General features: G+C 39.6%; 1 protein-coding gene across 1 annotated transcript in view; it reads right to left on the minus strand.

The window, feature by feature from the left end:
- Nucleotides 1-17,918, minus strand: part of PPM1E (protein phosphatase, Mg2+/Mn2+ dependent 1E) — a 20,735-nt gene extending 2,817 nt beyond the window's left edge. The window contains 6 exon segments of the mRNA XM_029085813.1: nt 1; nt 3-82; nt 1,496-1,695; nt 6,273-6,391; nt 9,209-9,308; nt 17,780-17,918. The exon segment at nt 1 is cut by the window's left edge and continues 99 nt beyond it. Coding sequence (XP_028941646.1) covers nt 1; nt 3-82; nt 1,496-1,695; nt 6,273-6,391; nt 9,209-9,308; nt 17,780-17,918 — 639 coding nt within the window.
- Nucleotides 17,919-23,048: the final 5,130 nt, after the last annotated feature.

Genomic DNA, 23,048 nt, shown 5'->3' on the forward strand with positions numbered 1-23,048 from the left:
GGAGATGGATGGAGGCATAGATGGCAGCATCCACTCCCCCATGACCATCAAACACTGCAAAATAAGCTTGCTCTTCTTGGTCCTGTCAATGGAAACACATTGAGAAAACAACTCAGGAGAAAGCAATGCAAACAGCTAACTGGATTGGCTTTAAAACTCTTGAACTTGAGATTTGTGGTGTCCTCACTAAATTCCACTTAGAGGCAGAGTCTGCACTGGAAAAACAAACCACTCGGACCATCTTCACTTGTATCAGTGGGAAATTTCCACCTTACTACTGATGAATTCTACCTGCAAACTGCAAGAGAAGCCCTGGAAGAATCACCTGTGTAGCACTCTCAGTGCTTCTTATGTTCCATTTGTTACAATTCAGTCACTCAACTCAAATAGAAAGTGCCATTCTCATCAAATTGTGGAGGAGTGTGTGTGACCACAAAAACCACAGAGAGAGAAGAACATCCAATACAGTCTGCGTGAAGTCTACATCAAGACTGCAATCCACCAGGGATGAAATGCCAGGACAGTTAAAATGTGAAGCCAGCCAGCCTCTGCTTTCATTCTTTTTATTTTTTAAACTCTAATCCGTATCACCTTAGATGCCTGGTTTTTTTTAAAAGAACTGTGTGTACTCTCTCATCAGATAATTGTGATTACATTCACAAATCAAATCCAGCAAAATCACTCATCTTCAGTTCAGTTTTCTCAGCTTCCCCCTATCTATTCAAACTGAGAAACAACGCTGTACCAAGAGACATCGACTCCTGTGCCGATTCATACACAGAGACACCAACCCACTGTCAGTGCCAATTCAACCTTGACAGCCATCTCACTGACTAGAATATTTGTACATTGTCATTTTTAAGTAATGGGCCCCAACACAAATTGGAATAAGAAAGGTGACAATTGACAGGCAAAGGAAACAGTTGCCTCTGTTTGCATTAATATCATTTAAAAGCAAGAATGTGGGTGGGGCAGAGATGGTTATTAACGTGACAGGATGCAATAAAGAATCAATTATGCAGCAATCTGCTCCTAAAGGTAAAATTCTTGCCACTTTCTTCTCTTTGCCATTCTCCAGTGTCCAGTTTTATATCTGAAGGAAGAACAAGCATGAGTGTTCGATCAATGGTCATGTAAAAAAGTAAATGGTGGCAACTCCAGCCCCAGTTCCACCAAACTACTCATGTTGCTAGATTCTTGTGTGAACTGCACCCCATTCAGCTAGAAGTTTTGTGTTTGGGGTTTGTTTTGGTTGGTTTTGGGAGGTTTTTTTAACTTTCTTTCCTTATTCTTGCTTTTGGCTTCTTCTTCCCAAGAGGAAGGGTTGAAAAGCAGTACAGACCCACCCCTAGAGACAACTGGCCTCAGTGATGAACTGTAGGCTGACCCACGTCCTCATTTCCTTGGCAATGCTCTTGTAGAAGGCTGCTTAGTTTCCCCAGGAATGGAAACTGTGTGTAGCATACGATTCATCTTCCACACGATCGCTTTTTACCTCAAGGTTGAAGAGCATGTTGAAGTCTGGGATGCAGACGTGCTTGTCTTCCATCTTCCTGCGCATATTCTTGATGGCATGGATGGATGTCTCGTAGTAGCGGTGGGGCTTTGGCTGGAGTGGAAAGTCTTTCACCCAGTTGCTGCAGGTCTCATGCAGTTTGCTAAAAACTAAGCGGGCCAGCTTCACTGTCTCGATCTCTGGGAAAAGCAAAAACCACAAATAAAAGGATGAGAGTGTTATTAAGTGAGTTGTTTTTTTTTCTTGCATACATTACAAAGATGAAACAAAACCATTTTAGCCAAGCACTTGGAATGGATGTCAGCAGGGAAATTCTGGGCTCTGATGCATACAAAGAAGTCGTCAAACTCACCGTAATCAGCATTCATCAGTAAGCAGTTCATTGTTTGTTTGTCTTTTTAACTTAAACATTCCCCTGTGCCTTTTGGGAACTCATTTGCAGCATCAGGAAAAATGAAAAGTACGTTCCTCTCAGCATTTGATCCCCAGTGTCACTGCACAGGATGGTGCAGCTGTGCCGTGGCAGCTCTGACAGGGACTTCATCATGGCATGTAGCATCCCACATGGAAACCACACTCCATTACCATGACATATGGGTCTTGGACCAAATGATCTACTCCAGACAACACCTCACTGCAGAACTGAGGCAACACAGCAGTAAATAATCTACAGAAAATAGCGTTTCTTTAAGATGTTTTGGTGGCGTACACACGCACTAGTGTTCACATTCAGGTACCTTCTTAGTTTCATAGCATTATTTCCAGATCCCTGACTAGACGATGTGTCAAAGAAATCTGCACGAGCAAATGAGAAAACCATAAAGGTCTTAAATTTAAGAAAATGCTGAACTGTCACTCCTGAGAAATAGTAATTTCAAAATATGAAAACTCAAGCACTTGACAATTGTTCTGAACTTCAGGGGAGGCAAACAAGAAGCAAGCATCAGAGCTGAACACATCAAAATCTCTTTGTTCATGATCATTCACCAAAGCCAGAGATCTTCAAAGCTACACAGCAGCAATCCATGAGTGTCAGTCATTCCTGGAGGAGGAATGGCTCAAATACAGTGGAGGGGAGGGTTTCAGCATCTCTCAGTTCACAGAAATTCTGTGAAAAACCTAAAAGCAGCATTTACTAATTTCTGTACTGGGTCTACACAAGATTTGGGCCATGATCAAGTGATCAGGGAGCCAAGATCAGGAGCAAGATATATTCCCAGCTCTGCTGATTGTGAGCCGGTTCAAGCTTGATCTGCAGGAGCAGGAATTAAGCTATTTACATAACCAAAAGAAGGAGTCTTAGCTTCTTGATCACACAGCTTTAAAAACAAGTGGTGGAAATCAAATGAGTGGGTCATCCCTCCACTGCCATAGTAACAGGTACCAATTCCCCCATGACACCCATGCTGCTGTCACTGGTGCCACCAGAAATCTCTTTGCTGAGTCATATATTTAAGGAGGGAACATGTACAGCTTGACATGTCCAGATTATATTTACCAGAAGTGAACTCCTCAGACTTGCTCTTTTTTTTTCCATTGGGCACATATGAAGGGAAATGGTGCCCATGTCAATGTCAGGTGGCTGTTACACTTCAGAGCATCACTCTGAAGGAGGAAGGGAGTAAACCCATTGGCTGTGTGGAGACACTAAACACCCTTCCCAGCAGGGAGTGTGCGTAGTGTCAGCATCATCAATAATTGCTCTTGAGGTTAAAACAGGAGAAAGGCCCACAGCAGTCAAACCACCCCCTCACAGCTGTAAATTACTCATCAATTGTTAATGTTGCAGCGCTGAGCCAGAGCTGACTCAGCTGTCACTGCGGTTGTGTCATGGAGAATTTCATTTCCCTCCTGCTGCTCCAAAATCCCCAGAGTTGGAAGTAGTGCTTAATGGTACCACAGCTAGTGGGAAATCCAGCTCAGGCATTATTGTTCCCAAAAGACAATGGGCTTCTTTTAGGGCAAAATGAGATTAGAAAGAATATCAGTAATCAGATTCTGCTTTTTCAGACCTAAATTTTAAGACCTTTCTTGAAAATGCAGACAGTGTGACAACAGGGATCAGGACCCAGGTTTGTAGACATGTTATTAAGCCAATGACCAAGGTTTTCCTTGATCTAAGAACTCCAGTTTCTAACTAGTCAATGACCTCTTTGTCTTGGCTATAGTAATCCCATCTCCTAATCCCTGGAAAACCCAGGTAATGGGAGTTTGTGATTTGCTTTACAAAGTCTGCTGGATATTTTAGATACCTCCACCACGTAACACGGTCCTACTATCCAGCCACTTTTGGTGGCTCCTTAACAATGCTGAACCTTGATGTGAACATCTTCCTCCACAAAAAAGAAAACTAAATGTTCGTAACTTGACCTTTCAAAAAGGAAATCAAATGTCTTTCAGTTCTCAGGGAAGATCTCTTGCTCCTCTCCAGGGCAACTGGAGGAGAAGAATCACTCATGGCCTATGACTTTTAGACACTATTCTTGATACCCAAAGACACATGGTCAACCCGAATATAACAGGCCTATATTCTTGCATTCCCACATTTGTGGACTCCAACCAGTTTTCCTTCTTTTAAGATTAGCATTCTTCTTTCATGAAGCTTCTAATTTCCTTCCCACCAGCACACCAATAACTGCTTTCACCACTCCTAAGTGTGCACTATGATTTGTCACATTGCAATTCTCAGGGTGAAATGTGTCACTAAAGAAATTTGGAATTTTTTTTTTTTCTTCTAGCAAATTCAAACTTGAGGCAAATCAGGTAAAGGTCTCCTTGTATTACACAGAGTAAAAATCTTCCTGAGTTCATGAGAAAAACCAACATAGAACTGGATGTCAAAACCAGGCGGTTAAATTCAGCTTGGTTTCACATTCGGCAGGAGTCTAAACATCATTAGGATAAACAGTGAACTCTGAGCACAAATCTTCAAGATGTAGAAATCCCATTTTCATCACCTGCTACAGTTTCCTTTGTTTTCTTTCAAAGCCTGGAAGTCTCCCTAGATGGTACCAGCCAGGGCATTCATCAGTCACGGCTCTCTTCTAAGTAACTAGCCCAGGTTTCTCAAAAGACTCCTACTAAGAAAGTTAGAATGGAGCTGCTGAGCTTCTGTGACGAAATCTCCTCCAGTCCTGCACGAGTCCCCCTTGTTTTGTTATGGTTTTGTCGCCAAACCTTGCATCACTTGAGCTAATGCTCTGTTTGAAAAATCATCATTTATGGTCTGTTATTTGAAATTGCAGTACTCATATGAAACCATTGCTTTACTATGGTCCAGATGTTCTCTCTCTTCCCCTTTACCTTCCTATTTTAACACTTTACATTCCATCTGTAAAGGTATATTTTATTTTCAACTACCTTCATTATGACAATTCACCTCAACATACCACATCTGGAGTCATATTTTTAGTGCCTGCTATAGCCTGTACATATATCAATCTATGTTTGCATCCATGTATTACAGATTTGGATATATTTAAATGGCAATTTCTGTAGGTGTGAGAGTTGTGTGGTTGGTTGTTTTTTTTTCCCTCTCTTTTTGTTGAACTCTCTAGATATTCTGTGTGGAGGCTTAGTCAACATTTCCTTGGAGACTGTCAAATATTTATGCAAGTCTCAGAGATCTCAATTTGAAATTAATGAAGGCTGCTCAGCCAGAACAATGACAAATCTATTCCAGTTACCTGCTCAGCAGGAGGAGGCAGCAATACCTACAAGAAAGGAACTCACAGCATGGTTTTCTGTTTCTCAGGTTTCCAAAGGCCTCTGTGAAATGCAACAGAATCTTCCTTTTTGAAGAGTCAGATTTATACATCCTACTTATCCCCACAATCAAAATTATTTTATCATAAAAGGAGGGAATGGATAAAGTGGTTTGGTGACTGTATTTTCAAGATTAAATGACAGACTACTCAATACACACAAGAAACATTGTTCTTCGTTGTAATGAGCATCCCAGAATATTTTTTAAGGTTATTTAGGTCAGCAGAATCCTGAAAAGATTTAGGGAGCATGGGTTTGAGCTGTATGCTGAAAAATCTTGTTAGCCAACACAGATAAATGGAGAAATAAATTTTCCATTTAAGTGTGAAGTATCTTTATAATATCCTTTGCTAAAACTATATAAAAAAATTAAAAGCCACAGTAAAAACTATACTGACTGAAATAATTCAGAATTAAATTATCTCTTCTCACATTGCTCTGAGGATGAAGGATGACAACTTGCACTTGCCAGCAAGCAGCAGGACCACAGTCTAAAGTGCTTATAAAGGAATTCTGGGCCACCAGATACAGTCTTCTGAAGGTGCACTTAAAATAAAGGATTGATTTTCACCTGGTCTTAAGGAGCAAAAATTTGATAAAGTACAAGTACAACCAGAGAAAAGCATTTTAAAATAAAGAAAGAATTCAATAATAAAAGTGAAACTAGACAAAATTCAAAGATGAGAAAGCTCTGGCTAAGAAATTAGACACGAGCTCTGTCAGGAGAGGTGATGAATTCTCCATTAATCTTTTTACATCAGTATGGGATATTCCTTGAAAAGAAATGTAGTCCAACTTCGTTTAGCTATCTGGTAGAGGAACTAATTCAAGGAAAATCTAGTACCATTCAAGTGGTCAGACTAGATGGATCACTGAAGTCAATGCTGACTTTAAAAACCTATGAATTATCTGCAAAGTGTTCCAGCATACAGTGTAAATGAAAGATCCACACTATGTAAAATTGGACATTATCACGCGCAGATGTACTTACGTATGATCCCATCTGCATTGTCCACGTGCTTTGGTAAGTAGAGTGCTGAAAGATCACTCTGAAGGACTTCATCTGAAGTTGCTCTAGCTAAAGCAGCAGCCAAAAATGAAGGGCAATTACTGGAAAAGAAAAAAACAAAAGACAAAGAGAAACCCACAAAAAGATATTTTAATCTGATTTAGCAAGGTAACTTGCAGTCAGGGAAATATGTAACAATACTTTTCTATAAACAAACAGGAATTTGAACCAAAATTTGTAGAACTCTGGGTTATTCTTCACTAGACAGCGCCACAACCCTGCAGCAAGACCTCAAACTCACCATATGGATTTTAGTAATCATGCTTCACTCTTATGTTCCCTGTTTCTTAAGTTTTAATGCTCCATTTCATAACCTCTACTTAAATGCTCTTCAAATCTAGACTGGAACTCCCCTGCAGTCTGTCTAAAGCCCTTGCTTAGCACACTTTTTCTACACGTGCCTTATACACTTCTATCTTAAGCCCATTCTGTGCGGTTTCTCTGAACTGGGGTCAGGATTCTAAAGGATAAGAGAAGTCCTCGGGTTTCCAAGTGTCCAAAACCTCACCAAGGGACACTGGAAGTTAAGACAAGCCCATAGGAGGTATGAAGTTGATGTGCATAAGGTTAAAAAGCTCCCTCGTGAATGATCTCTATCAAGAGTAAAGTGGCTTTAACTCACTGTAGCTTAATTAAGCCTGATATCTCCCAAGGTTAATTAATCTATAGCAAACCAAGGCCACTGTAATGTACATTCTCTAATTCAAGAGAAGTTTAATACCTCTTAATTTATGCATAGCTTTGTATTTCCCATTGGTCTGCCTTAACTTCCCCAGGTGTCTCTTGCTGACACAGCCTGAAACTTCCAGTTTCCATAGTTATCATCGGCGGTAACCACGTCCTCCATAGACATGTCTACTGCTGCAGGACCTCGCAGAGACATCTGAGCTAAGTTCAGTCTCAGACACTGTCCATCAACAACAGAATTCTGGGTCAGCTTGTCCAGGGAACAGGCCATGAAAACTTCCAGAACCTGCTTAGGCCCAGGAAGTCTGCTCAGGTGCTTTCAGCATGGTTGGAGAGCGGGTGTTAGCCTAGAAGCATCAGTGCAACCAGATCCAGAGCAGAAAAAGTTCTACATGTGAAACTGGACTCATCAGAATTCATCCCGGAGCCTGAGAAGCACATGGGACCGTCACTCGCATTCACATTTGGTTCACCGCCCAGGAAAGCCAACTGCCATCCTAAACTGGCTCACATGTTGCAGCTTCAGCAGCAAAATCTGAATTCCAGAAAAAAAAATCAAATTTGCCAGACTTGGGTTTTTTTGAGAAGCCATTTTACCATAAAGTTCTCCAGATTCTTGATACCCAATGTTGCTACAAATAGTAAGAGCATGTAATAGATTTAGAAAACGTACACAAAATAAATCCTCTGACTCTCGTTATTTACTATTCAACATATCCATAAATTATTTAAATATAAGATTAGCGATAAATAGCTTTGCCCAAGTGATACATTGTCATGAGACAAGCTCTGACCCTTGAAATTACACAGAAAGCCACTCGTATCGCGTTACTGCACCATCAGTAAGAGTATTTCCTAGAATTGGTAGCTGAACATTCTGCTCACGCAGCACCTCAAAGTCTCAACAACGTGCACACTAACGAAGCACGACCGCTGGAGGAAATCAGCTGTCTCAGGACTGGCTCTTCCCAGCACAACACAGGAACTCTGATCCTATTTACATGTAGCAATGCCTGGCGGTAAGAGTCATCACCAAGAGGAAAACACACCAGGATCTCTCTCTTTTACTTCTGGTGTGTGTAGAAGCTGAATTTCTGTATTGTCTCGTCCACCTTTATTTATCTCACCAAGAGCAGGTTTTTCATTTCTGTTACGAGCTCCAGGACTCCAGAGTGGTGACGGCACTTACTGTTCATGTCACACGCAATTTCCATGTTACAACAAAGGCGAGAGATTGCGATGCCTGGGATAGAATAATTACACCAGCAGTTAGCAACACTGTGAGAACAGGGTTGTGAAAAAATGCAGGGAAAGATGAGGGTTCAGCCTCATTAACACACGGCAGAAGAATCCACGCTGAAAGTATTTACAAACACCAGCCAGACAGAGCTTGCTTCAGGCACGAACGTAACAGGCTGTGGTAGCACCTGCAGGGATCTCAGCTTGTTTCCCAGTCCAGGGCTCACCCTCACCAGCTCAGTGCTGAAATGTTTTAGGAAAACCACATTTGGTTTGTGTCACTTATAACCAACCCCACAGGAATGTCCACTGATGGGCAAAGAGGAAACCTGGTTATGAACTGAGGCAACAACAGTTGCTAAAATAGAGACTCAGGACCTAAACAGCAGAGAAAAAATACCCCCCAGCATGAGGAACCTCTGCTCTGCCTGGGCTCGGGGGGTGGGAAGGCCATGGCTCTGAAGACCTCGAGTCATGAACATTCCTATCTGAATTTTTAGGTGTTATTTTAACCATTGTGACAGATGACAAAATTGAAAGGTGTGTTGACAGCATATGTAGCTGGTCAGAGCATTTCCCCAATGAGCTCCAAATGCTGTTTACATGTCCCCACAGCCAACCTAGCAGTTCCACATGGGAGCTCTTTATCTCACCAAAGACTGCATTTCCATTACAATACTGAACCTACACAAAAAGGCGCTAAAGATGTTATTAGAGAAATTAGAGGATTTTAAGTACATCCTTCCTGATTCTCTGGCAGCGTGGGTGTGTTTAGAACACCCACAGTTGCATTGCAGTAATCCTGGAATAACTCTGCTAAGGTAATAAATCAAGCCTAAAAGTGGGCCGTTTCCATCAATTAAGTTTGAGAAAACCAGTCTGAAGTGGGCTTAACTCAGCCCACATATTATTATGTTACCAGCTTAATGCACAACTCTGCTCCTTCCTGATAGCATTAAAGTGGCAAAGACTTTCCAAACATTTTTTTCTGAGCTATTCCTCTGTGCTCTAAATCTAATATAAGGTCTCCTACTAAAAAAAGAGATGGCAAATTTAAAATTCTTATTGCATGGAAGTTCACCATAGGGGTTTGAGTGACTTATCAATTTTGATGGAAAAGGTAGAAAAATAAATCAGCTGCAGGCTTTCCTTCTGTGGCTGGCTGCTCTTTGTCCTAATAATACCAGCTGCCTGCCAAAGAATTAATTGCCCTTGACATTTGTTCATCACAAAGCTCCTTACAGGACTATGCCATGTAAGCAGGGAAGTGACCAGACACTGACAGATGACTTCTTCTTTCTGATTAGCACCATTCAAAATTTACTTCTCTTACTTGGCTCCTGAGAGGACTTTAGTTGAATTACTTCTCCCCTTCAAGGAACAGCAGACTGCACTGGAGGTTTTTTTACTTCTTTTGAAATAGATGTTGAAGTCAAACTGCTATCAGGACACTTCATTATTGTTACACCAAGACAAATGAAGAATCAGGTCCAGGATCTTGCTTTTTATCACACAAGTGAACTTTCAGGTGAGCACCCACAGCATCCCACAAAACAGCAAAGACCCGCACTTGAACAATCAGACCTCGCCACGCTGGTAGTCCTCACCTGCCCTCACATTTTTGGCCAAAACAAGAAGTAGCAGACAGGATCCATGGGGACATGGGAGGTGTGTTGTGTCCTGCTGCTGGCATAACTAAGGATTACCTGTTGGCTGCTGAAAAGAAATTCTTCTGCCACATTCTAGATGTTCAAATGTTATTAGTCATTAAGTTATGACAAATTGAAGCTGGGAGGGCACAATCTTGTTTAGCAGAGAGCTGAGAGCTAGGGTCTATTCATAGCCATGCCACTAATTCAGCAGCTGACCTTGGACAAGTCACTTCACCTCTCAGACCTTTGATTCTTCATCTGCAAACAAGGGATGATCATGTCATTTCCTGGGGGAGAGGAGGAGGAGGAGGAGGAAGGCTGTAGAAGGCTTAATTCAGTGTTTGTAAGATACTCTGAGATTTCTAGATAAGAGCACAACTGAAGGGAAAAATATCAAGACGATAGTGGGAGATATTTTCAATCTATACAAGATTTATTGAGCTTTCGTACTCTTGTCTTGCTCCATATTCTCTGTTCCCATACACTGCCAGAAGTGCTAAGTGGGATACACAGGGAGCCAGCTGTAGACAAGCAAGTTTAGTCTGATGCAGACAGTGAACTCACAGTCATAGACCACTGCATGATGTGAACACATTGTTAGAAAAACTGATGCATCTCAAAAGAGGAAAAACCACCACGAAAGAAAGACATCAAGTTCTTAAAACTCGGTAATGCTGGTGTTCCTGGAGCGTTAGCACTGCTGATGGGAAGATGATGCTACAAGCACATTACTGCCCCTGACTAAAATACACAATGGAGTGCCCCCAGTGCTGGCTGGTGTAACTGACCAGGCATCTCTAACCCAAGCAAAGCAGGAAAAATGGAGCGAAACATACTGTGCCTTACAAAGGCCAAAACGGTCAGTAAATCACAAAACACAGAGCGTTCCTATTACCTCGAGAGTCCCCTGACTCTAACTAAAACAACTGCTGTTCTGTAGTATGAAACATGATTTAAATAGAAATGCTATTCGACCTGCTGAAACACAAAACAAATCCACGGGCAGACAGTATAAAGCATCGTATATAGTTCCACTCAGCAATCCAAGACCAAGAACATGACCTGAAAAGAACCAGGTACAGCACATTCCCCTAAGGCCTATAATTTACTGGGTTAGTAAAAGACTTTGCAGGGCTGACAAGCTAACTGCACCCTTTCCAAAAGACATTACACTAGGGATGCAGTTTGGTAAACACTCCCGTGTTAATGTGGCCTCTTGCAAGTTCTTGTTAGAAAGCAAGTTTTGCAAGATTCAATTTAAGAAAAACCTAATTTGTCCCCAGCCTGTATTTACAAGACACTCCAAAGTCTCATGAGACTTCTTCACGATGGAGCTTCTGATAGAGCCCGGAAGCTCTTTGAAGAAGCCTTTAAAGTCTTTATTATTGACAGTTCCCATGCTGTGAACTGCAGCAGTAATGAGCAGAGAAATTCTTTGGGAAGAGCCTTTGGCTGTTTACTGAGCCCTCCCTTCAGCCACCTCCTGTTCCAGTGGCCATCCAGAAAGACAGGCTACCAACTGAGGGGCTTCTGGTTGCCTCCTAACTCCTCTAAGTCAGACAGGACTCAGAGAGGAATATTCTCTTAAGCAGTCCTTGGACCCCAAAATGGTTATGGATGTATTATGCCAAGCCAATGCTATTTCCAGCTCCTGTCTCCACAGGTTCTCCTCTCCTTACTCACAAAGCATGGCTCTCTCCTGCAAGCTCACCGCTCTGCTCTGACCTGTGCTGCTCTGCTGCTTTGCACAGCTGGTGAAAGTTTTGATGCTTATTTAAAGCCTGGTCACGGTGGACAAGTGGAGTATGGTTTTTTTTTCATAACACATGGTGAAACCCTGCACTAGATTTTATCTGCTGCAGTGAGTCACTAAAAAAAAAACCAACCCAGCACACACACACACACAAAAAAAGAAACAAACAGAAAAAACAATGCACCTTTTAAAAGATTGCATAACCAAAGCTCCTTGAGAAGTCATTTGAGCTGGCAGTGTTGAGACAGTAAAGATGCTTGACAAATCTGTTTGAAGGAGCTGAAAATGTGCTACACAAGGAAGCTGCTATCTATAGGCTTCACAGAGACAGCTGCCTGGTCACATTCAAAATGATTCTGTCCTTGTGGTGACAGTTGTAAGCAACAGAAATATAATACACAACAGTTACAAAAAATAAACTCTTTCTGCTGTGTTTACCATGCCCGTATTCCATACAGAGGCTGTGGTAGTACCTCTGTTTTACCAGATATTTAACCTTTTGAATTGTGCTTACTGCCGTATTGTAGAGATTATGGATCAAGTTCATATAGATATTTTCCTGCAGTTAAGTCTGTCTTAAGTGAACATTAAAAAAAATAAAATACAGATGTGTACTGCTCATCAGAACATCTGAGCTAATCCAACAGCTGGATTAAGAAGCTTCAACAAACCAATCAGACTCTCAGTATTTATCACTGTTTTTATTTGGTAATAGCTGTATCTTACTCGTGAAAGCATTTATGGAGGCTCTGGTCTCAGAAATGTCCTAAAGACTCCACAGATAATTGTAGTGAATTAGGATAAAATTATTTTTGTAGGAACAATAATTTCCCTTTGCAAGTTCTTAATAGGCTCAAAGATTTTGCTGATGGTGAATAATACAAGTTCTCAACTTAGTTGCAACCATTGAAAGTCTATCTCATAAAACAGAATAAAGCTTTATAAGAAGCTCATATTTGACAGCTATGACTAAATAGGTAAAAATACCTTACAGTCTCAATTTTAAAATAAACACTTAAAAAAACCCACCAAAATAACAATTAAAAAATGCCTTTAGAAACAATCTGTTAACTATCACTAGTAATCTGGTTTTGACTTGTTCACAAATTAAGATCTAATCTGAGATAAAAAATATTCAAATTCTTTCCTCATCTTTTAATGAGATATCAAGAGTCAACAAAATGGTCTCTTTAGTAAAGGATGTATGAAACAGGTATGAACCACAGAACTCAATTATGAGTGTGCTGGCACTGATCCCATAGAAGGACTCAGGTGCTGCACTCATCTGCCAGGGGTTTCTGATAGGGTATGACACATAAATGAGTAAAGACAGTGCTGTGCTGTGTGGCATATCACACCAATGAAAAAAAATGAGAGCAGAGAGCAAAATTAAAATACTGGCATGATGCTGAAAAAAATACATGAAGAAATAAATTGTTCACAAAAGTGTGATTGCAAGATCATGGTTCATATATTTTTTTTTATCTGACTACCTGGGAGACCTGGCTGCAAAGGGATATTCCTACCTTGTGTCTCCAGTCGGAGCACCGCAGGCGACTGCAGCTCGAATTCCCAGCCGCTGAGGTCCAGAGGCAGCTGGCACTAGATTTGTCAATAGGTGCCAAATCTAAGATCAGGGCCCCTTCCAGCTCCGTTCAAACACACACTCAACTTCTGTCACACCAACGTGTTTCAGAACACGTCTCCCAGGCTTTCTAGCACACTACTGTGAACATCTTTCTCGTTAGAAGCTAAGTGAAGGCCAAGTAAGAGACACCACCGCCAGCAGCAGGAAGGGCAAGCCCAGGAGCCCTGCAGATGCACACGCTCTGCCCCTCCACTCCCCTCTCCAGCAGGGCTGGTGTCCCCAGAGCCCCCCAGGTCACCATCTGTTCTACAGGACAAACTGCACCAGCCAGGAACCGGGATGGGCTGGCCCTTGATGCTGCTGGATGGATCCATCAGGGCTCTGTCCTGCCTGCTCTAACCTTGGAGGGGCCAGGGCCATTCTCACCCACCCTGACACCAATTTTCAGAAAATTGAGAGGTGTTTAGTTATCTCACAGCCTTCAACCCCTCTTTTGAATAGGATTGAAACTGGTCTGCAAGGCGAAGCTTATCAGTGGGAGGAACCCCATGGGCAGACACACTGGGCAAGCTCAAAAGCCTTGTTCCCTCACAAACCAGTCCTTTGAAATCAATTTCTTGGAATGATGCTGATAGAATTTCATCTGACAATACAGGTCATTAAGGGAAACTCACCATCTTCAACACATGAATTAGTCTGAGACCTCTAATCCATTTTCTGCTGCATAGAAAGTCACTACTTACTTTCTCCGGAGGAGGAAGCACATGTGACAGTACATAAAGCAAACAAAAAGCAAGCGAAACAAAATAAAAAGGTCACCTTTGTCTCTTTGATGAGATACAATGTCATGAGGGCTGGCGTATAGTTAAAAAATAAATGGTTGCTGACCACAAACCGCTCATAAGCATTTGTGGTTTAATGACTGTCACTAAAATGCGATTGACACTGAAGGGGTGAACTGTGAAGAATCAAACTACATAAAACAGCTTCTACAGAGCTATTCTGCTGAGCAGATTGTCTGTATATTATCTTTGAAATCTAATTCTGTGATTTCTCTAACTCATTCTCACAATATGGCAGTTCTGAGGTTACTTATATTTCAATCTCTGTAGAGCTGATGCTACCTGCATTAAAGGCTGCTTTTAAAATGACAGAAGTCATCTACTATAACATGAACAACCCTTAAAAACCCAAGATGAATCTTGCAGCAGCTGAAAGCCAAATTACTGCAAGAAATTGAATTCCCAGAAGTGACTGTATGATAGTTTCCTTCATTACATCAAAGAACCGAAGATACAAAGTTTGCTGTTGAAAATCGTATTCTAGGACGAGAGTCCTTCACAGCTGTATTATACCCATCTGTTATTAAAAGAAAGGTAAACCTGGATTTTGAAGGAATGCAAAGAGAAATAATTTTATTACAGAAATGGATCATAATCCATGAAGCTCAGTTCCAACACTGAGATGTTGAGGATGTTATCTATGTAGCAGTCTCCCACTGTCTACATCAGAACTTATTCTATCTGCGTAGCAAGATTCTGAGGGATTGGATAGTCTTTTACAAAATTCTAATTACTGCTATAAAATGAATTTTGCAAAATTATAAAAAAAATATTACTAGAAAATTTAAAAGATACCAGCAAGCCATATATTTATTGGATATTCTCTATAAAGCTGAGATCTTTAAGATTCAGCTATGTAAATACAAACACTTAGTAAATAAGTAAATAAATTCTATATTTACCCTATCATTAATCAATCAAAATAAAGGGAATTTATTGGAATTACCCATACATGTGACTTTCAGGAATTTATACTGAGATAAAAGATCCTTCTGGAGTTTGGTGTTCTCATTTTACAGGGATTAGCTTGCACATTTACAGGGCGCATTCTCTGCTCCCACAGAAATGCTCAGTGACTGAGTGGCATGCACACCTTGCAACCAGAGTCTTCTGACTGCCATTCCAGAAACCAGTCACTGCCTGCTTAGCATCGCTGTGTCTGGGATGATAACAGAGCCTACATCTATGCAGGCTCACCTGAAGAACATTTCTTAACTGGAAAACCAATGTCAGAACAGTTATCTCACGGTGAGTTTCTCCGCTAGACTGAGGCCTGTTTAAAAGCTCTACAGGACATTAAAAATGTCATTGATTTTTCTCTTTGGCTCTCAATCAATTTGAAAGTCAGCATAATTCAATATCTTTCTACTAGTTCCATTAGCAAAGAAAGGAATCCATGCTTCAATCTGTGCTGGCTTATTGGAAAAAGTAATTTAATTTTACATCTGAAAGTGTGCCAACATCAGCATAAAACCATACACAGTATACATAAAATTTAATTTATAAATTCTGCATTTTGTCAAGCCAGAATGAGATGCTGTCTAAAATCAATGAGAGTGTCCAAACTTGCTCTGAAGATACTTACATATGTTCTTTTTATTTCAGATATTTTATGTTCTAGTTGGAGTTTGTGATGATTTCTCTCCTTACTATAAAACATTAATGACATACTATCAAGAAAAGTTCATGGTACAAAAAACTTTGTTAAAGCAGGCACATTTTGCCCCTCAAATTTCATACACATAATTTACTTACCACTGATTCATCTCCTATTTTTTCCTCTCTGTTAAAAATAACCTTTCACTGATACCTCCCTTAACCTGAAGAGACATACCATACAAATTTGATGTGTCCAGAAATAAAAGTTAAATAAGAATCACCCAATGCAGAGCATCTATTTTATTGCAGATCAGATGAACGTGCCAAAAGTCCTCTGATTACTAGTCAAAAAGAAAAATGCATTGTGCTGTTATAGTTAATGACTTAATTTCAAACAAATGAAACAAAATGCTACACAGCAGCACGTACCCCTCTCTTCATTTATATCTTTACTGCAGATAATCATTAAGGCAAACAAATGTGAAATGACTTCTTTAAAAAAAGGGTGAAGGCAATGAATCTACAGTGCCCATTCAGATGAACAGCTCTCAGTAACACCACACAGAGCAAGTCCCCAAATAACTGCGCTGGTATTGTAATATTTGTCTTCATGTAAACGAGAGAAAAAGAAAAGCTGCAGGCCAGGATTTTCCAATGACATTTGATCACTCAACTTCTTTCAACCCATTGAACAAATAACAAATATAAAGCAAAACACACCCCAGAAGATTTATGACCACTGAGTCAGCAGAGAATGTTCTCTCGCTCCTTTCTCACTCTCGTGAAACGCAGTTCATCATACAAATGGCTTGGGTGTTTATGCCAGATGTAAGATTAGATAATTAGTCATCTGAGTCCTGGATGTCAAGTCTTTTGTGATACAAAATTTATTCCAAATGCACCATTTATAATCAGTTGACTTGCAAAAGCATTCTGGTGTTATACAGTAACACATCTTATGATGTACAGCCAAATATCTGCCACTCCAGAGTAACATATTCTGTTTCTGCTGCAGCAATACCCTGCCTGATTGCAGCCCTTCCAAGGGCTTAATTCTTTGTCTGCAAAATAGGGATAATGATACTGACCTTCAGAAAGCAATTTCAACTCCAATGCTGAACAGTACCAAGAAGGGCTGGGTATTATTAATTAACCCCAAACTGGGAATGGAACAAGAGAACTGCAATGCACTTGCACTAATCACCAGAGAATCTTGCTGCTTTTTTACCTACTTTTCGCTTGAGCATGATAATCAAATTCAAAGCAAAGACTATACAGTACCTTTAAAAATAATTGTACAGATAAACATATAACTACAAGTAGATTCAAACATTATACTGTGGGGCAAATTAAAGATTTTATAGGCAACTCAATTTCAAAATTACCAACGTCAATGCACGCACAACACGACGCCAGAGGGGTAAATGGGGTGCTAAGATCAGATGTGTGCTGTTTTAGAGAAATAAACCTTTACTTACTCTGAAAAGATCACATCCTAATTCCCACTGTCACTTGTCCTTTGCAGAATTGCAAAGAATATTGGCAGGTTTAATGTTTTAAGTCTTTTCTTTAAAGGATAATCAAAATGTTCTAGCTCTTCTACTTCACATTAAAGTCCCTAATGCATTCTGTTCTACTGAGCCACATAGTTATTTCAGTCATTCTTAATAAATAACAGTTGCCAGTAGTAGTTAAGCCAACAGATCTGAATTATTTATAGTGTTGAAGAACCGAATGGCAGATAAAATACATTAGGGCTTTCAGTTGCTCTTGCCTGGATGACACAATGGCAGCCTTTAGACATTTTTCCACAGGCTGTAAAATATTCTGCTTCCAATCTTGGTTTAAAAGATTTCCTAAGAGACAACAGCCAAACCTACTGCTATCCATCTTCAATAATCACATTGATGAAGAACAGGTAAGAGAGGGTCTCCCAAATACAGTACTTTTTTTTTTTTTTAATAAAAGGCACAGATTTTGATTTGATTGAACAGGTCCCATTCAAACTGCTATTTGCTGTTATTAACCAGAACTTATTTATTTAGATGTTATTTAGCATGGCTCTATACCTTCCAGATAACGATCTAAATGCACGTCATAGTGTTGAGCTAAGTGTTTCTCTTCTCCTTTGGCTATAATCCCTCCTCCCTCCAGCTGGAAAAAGCCACAGCTATTATCTTCATTTGACAATGGCAAATCCAATTTCATATGCAAGGGTGGAACATGGAAATCCCAAGTCCTCTCTGCCTTTTTTTTAAGAGGCCACATAATGAAACATCAAACACACGATAAACAGCAGGCACAGAAATTATCTTGACAATACTTGACAAATGATTTTAAACACAGTAGTTGAGTTTATGCTCTTTGTGGTTTAAAAGATGCATTCAAATTATCTGTCTTGATTAACTGATGGGATAATGTCCCTCTGCTGAGTTATGTCTGGGTAGAAATCTGGGGGAAGATCTTGCCTTCCCACCTTGTACTGACATCACAGGGGACTGCAGCAGTGTTGAAAATCACTATACACAACTGATTCACAAGGAGAACCGTGCCCACAAATGACAAGGAGATTTACACTTAAATGCTGCAGAGAGAAGAACTGGGGGAGTAGTTGTAGCAACATAAGCTTAAACCAGACAGTTTTCCTTTTATAATTCACCTTCCGCTTTCTATATGGATCTATTTACAGCAGGAGATGCTGCAAACTGTGGCATCTCTAAGGAGTAAAAAGAAGAAAAAATAATAACTGAAAATCTGGAGAGGTAAAAAACCCAAACCAACCTCCAAATACTAAAGAAATAGAAGAAAGAAATACCACTTTCAGGCCATGTCAGGTTATTAAGGCATCTGATCTGGCTCCATCACGTGTTGGACTGTAGGAACGAGCCATAGTATCCAACTGTCAAGCAGGCTCAAGTGACACAGATCTCTGTGCTTCCCCACTCCCCCTTCCTCGGCTGAGCTTCCCCACCTCTCCCAGTTCAGAGGCTCATTTAAAATCTGCACTCTTGATTTGACTGAGACAGCTGTATTGAAGATGCTGTATGTCACAGGAGTGACCATGCTCAAAAGATGAAGAATATGGCTTTTGCTTTGGGTAAGGCAGGTCCTGAGCCTGCGTAACATCCAGCTTTGCCTGCAGTACGCAGCTATATATAGCTCTTTTTGCGCACAAAGGCTGTATGAATTGATTCTGAACAAGCTGAGGATTTTGAACAAGTCTGCGGTGCTGTAGCCTCTCTTCCATCCTGAAAGGTACAGTGAATTATTTAAAACCTGGAAAACATGCCCTAAAATTATTTCCAGCAGCATTTAAAAACAAATCTGTGTACACATTCCAATCACTGTTATAAGGTCAACCGAAAATAAGAGCTGTCACCTTTTATAACTATAACATTACCAAGTAAATTTCACAAGATTGTTTCTTTACCATGGACTTCTCAATACAACACAAATTCTACCTGCCCATTCACCAAAACTGGGGGCTTTGTTTATGCAAAAGAATCAGCCTTTTCTTACAATCTCATTTGTTCCATTTTCTTTTGCATGAGCCATGTTGGATTAACACATTCAATTCACCCACCTCAGAGGCAATAACACTGCCCTCGATCTAATGCCGCTCATGTAAGAATAACCCAACACCTCTTCTTTCTCTCTACTCCCCTCGAGGCAGATTGTCATATTTTCCTGTAAGTTTATTATTAAACCTGCGTTCTCTTCAGAAGACAGACGAGCTCTAAATATAAGAAAGAAGCTGTTACATAATACTTCAAAAAAGGAGGCAGCGCACAATAGACAACACGAGCTTGAGGAAAATAGAACTGGAAAGGGGATGAAAAAATCTGTGTTACTGCCTTGCTTTTGCCCAGTGCTTGTACTTAGGTCTATCCTGTGTTTAGTCAAACAGACAGTAGAATATGGAATCATGTAATGTGTGTAAAAATTAGGTTTTTATTTCTATGGAAGATAAACAAATGCAAAGAAGCAACATTATCTGGAAGTTAATTCAGGATCTGGCAAAAACTTCCTTAGATCAGAAGATATCTTCCTCAAACACAACAGAACTTGTTTGAACCGGGATTGTAAATAATACACTAGTGAGGACTGACTCACCCACGGTGATGAGTAGGCTCAAAGCTTCTTCAAATGGAGCAGCGTCACAGTTATAATCAGCAGTTAAGAGAGTTACTGAGGAGTCACACTATCAATTACAATGGTAATATATATACAGGGAGTAAGTGATATGCAGACAGAGGGAATATGAAATCAAAACATTAATAAAAAATAAAGAACCTTTGGAGACAAATTATTATCTTCTATATCTACAGTGCTTTATACATTCCCTAATGATTTAGAATCTAAAAATAAATGATTACTTCTATCAGCACTGACATACAAGCTACCTTGGATGAAAAACAGTAAATTGCTAACCATGGATAGAAACATTACACAACTGTTTTGAACAGCAGAAAAATAGACCATGCTAGAAAGAACAGGGGGGATCTATACAGGAACTGAAATTATGCAGGCTAAAATGTAACCAGAATAATGTGAATATCATCTCAATTTTCTATACCTACAATAAGATTTTCAATAAAAATGAGAATGGTGAGAATCATCTGTCTACCTTAATATCTCATCTCCCAATCTACATCATCCTTCTTTCACCATTCTTTAGCATCATAGTGAGACACTGACTCAAAGGAAAACACTCAACATCTGTAGCTGAAATATATATATACACATGTGTGTGTGTTTAAATATGAACAATCACCACAGACTCCTTGGAAAAAGGAAGAAGGAAGATTACTAAAACAGGTAGGAGACTGAAGGTCACACAAAACCATGTAGCTAACCCATAAAAGTCATAATTAAAAAACTGTGCCAAGTGATATTTTGAAAATAAAAATTCAATCAATTCTGCCCACAAAACACACAGCCAGTACCAACTCCACCGATGATAATGGCCTTGAAAAACTAAAGAAACAAAGAGACCTCTGAAAGGCACAGATCAGGACTAAGGGTAGCAGTAAAGTAGAATAGTAATTATGTAATCACAAAGAACAAATTCAGGAGGAGGCAGTCAAGTAAAGATGAAATCCAAGTAGGATTTCTTAGTTTGAACAGAGAATTCTGTGAAAGAGTTTAAACAGACCATGAGAACAGCCATGAGAATGGGAGAATTTTTAACTGTCCACAAAGCATCAAATATTAAAATAAATAAATAAATAAGTATCCTAAATCCACACTGAAAAAATAGCAATGAATTATTTTTATTTGCTTTAGCTGTAAAAGACTGCTAATAGCATGCAACTGGATCTATCACAAGTACAGTCAGGCAGCACAAAGATTGCCTCCAAGGCAGATAGTTTTCAAATAAAAATACAGGTGGTGCACCTGCATGAGTGAGCTTTTTAATGACACATGAAGTCAACATAAAAGATAAAACTGTGATTGGTTAGACTGAAAATAATATACCAAGAAAAAACCCCCCAAAGATTAGGAACACCAGCTGAGCTTGGAGATAACATAGGAAAGGTTCCCGTTAAAGCAAGATTTAAGCTATAATAACACAGCAGTAGTAAATTGAAGATGTAACACGATAGGAGACCGAGCGCTGCTCCCAGTTCTGCATCTGATAAATGACACTTTTGCCAGCAAATCATTTAATCTCTACATGTACATCCATCTAGGTGTCAAATAGGTTTATAGCCTGAAAACTTTCGAAGAATACTGTGAAATTTAATTCATTAATACCTGGAAACTCTGTTTTAATCCTTGGATAGGAGGTGCTGGGAAGGGACACCATATTAAGAACTTAAGACTACCTAAGAAAATATTATTGTATCTTATTTAGTGGACTCCTCATCTGTCTCTCTCCTGTTTCAGTTCCTGGGTTCCACAGCGCTTCATGACTTTCTCATTTCTTTGTCTCTGGTTAGTAGGGTGAGAGCTGTGGTCACAAACCAGGAACAACAGTGCCACAGGTGGGACAGACAGTGAGCAGTTGCCCCTATAACATACAGAGAATACAGGAAGAATTCTACTTCATCCACACAGTCACAAATACTGTTCTGAAATCTTATTCTAAAAGGTACTGTAAAAAGCAGATGGAAAAACTACAGGGGATATGACAGAGTAATCTAGGTCCAAATCTTTCCTGAAATTATTGAGAATGAAAAGTTAGGGACTTGATTTGGCAGGAGCTGAAGATGCTCAAAACTTCCAGAAATGCAAATTAAGCACCTTGCATAATTAAACTCAACTACTCCCTTTAGTATGAGCAAAAAGACACCATTCAAAAACCTTTACAAGTGTAAAAAAAAATAATTTGCAAACAGATATTAGCATTTATAGCCATTTCTTAAATACAGATGTAGTCTTGTTAGAAAGAAAATATCTGTTTTTGTAGCAAACTTCATTTAGGCTGGAAAAGGAGGAGCTTTAGAACATCTGTCTTGAGTTTAATGTGATCTCAACTGAAAAACAACAGTGAATCTTCCTGATTTTATCACCTCAGTGATCAAAGCTTTCCTCTGATGTTCAGTAGTGGTTACGAAAGGTTTGCAAGGAAGAGAACAATAATATACAGTAAGACATGTCTGAGTAATTCTTCAGGTTTAGATATCTGCAAAACCTTACCAAAAAAGAAAGAAAGAAAATTAATAGAATGATTGAGATTAATTTGCATACTTGCTACTACAATAATTAAATACATCTTTCTTATAATATGAATGTCTCAGGCATTTCATTCATAAGGGAGATTGACATGCTGATATATTTTACCTCCAAGTTAGGAAGTATTTCTCTTTCATTGCACCTACTCTCTGGAACTTGTTAAAGGAAAACAGTGAGAAAGACTGATAAGAGAAAGAAACAGTGAGTACAGTATTTTAAGGAACCTAAAGCAGCAACCAATTAAAAAAGAAAAAAAAAAAAAAAGGCAAGCTGATTTTTCACTACATGAATTTAATAATATGTTGTTTCCTAATGAAACCCTCAGCAAGTGGGAGTACTCAGGAGACACTTAGATTTACATAAATTTGAGACAGAAAAAGGCTGTTAGACTAAGTCCATTGAGCTGCATGGTTTGGATTGAGTTACATCAGCCTCCAGACAGACACAGCCATCCTACTGCCCTCTCCTTTACTCCATCAGCACAGTATCTCAGGGTTGTTCATACACAATATGTAAACTCCAAGTTATGATTTTACCTTGCTTCTAAACAAACAAAACCTATGTAAGCCCATTCTGTCATTGTCACATACATTTTAAATACGACTACGTGCCATTTCTGATAACCTCATTTTTACTATATATATATAGTAAAAATATATT

The sequence above is a fragment of the Antrostomus carolinensis genome, unplaced genomic scaffold (genome assembly GCF_000700745.2).
Source record: "Antrostomus carolinensis isolate BGI_N321 unplaced genomic scaffold, ASM70074v2 scaffold32017, whole genome shotgun sequence".
Classification (NCBI taxonomy): Eukaryota; Metazoa; Chordata; class Aves; order Caprimulgiformes; family Caprimulgidae; genus Antrostomus; species Antrostomus carolinensis.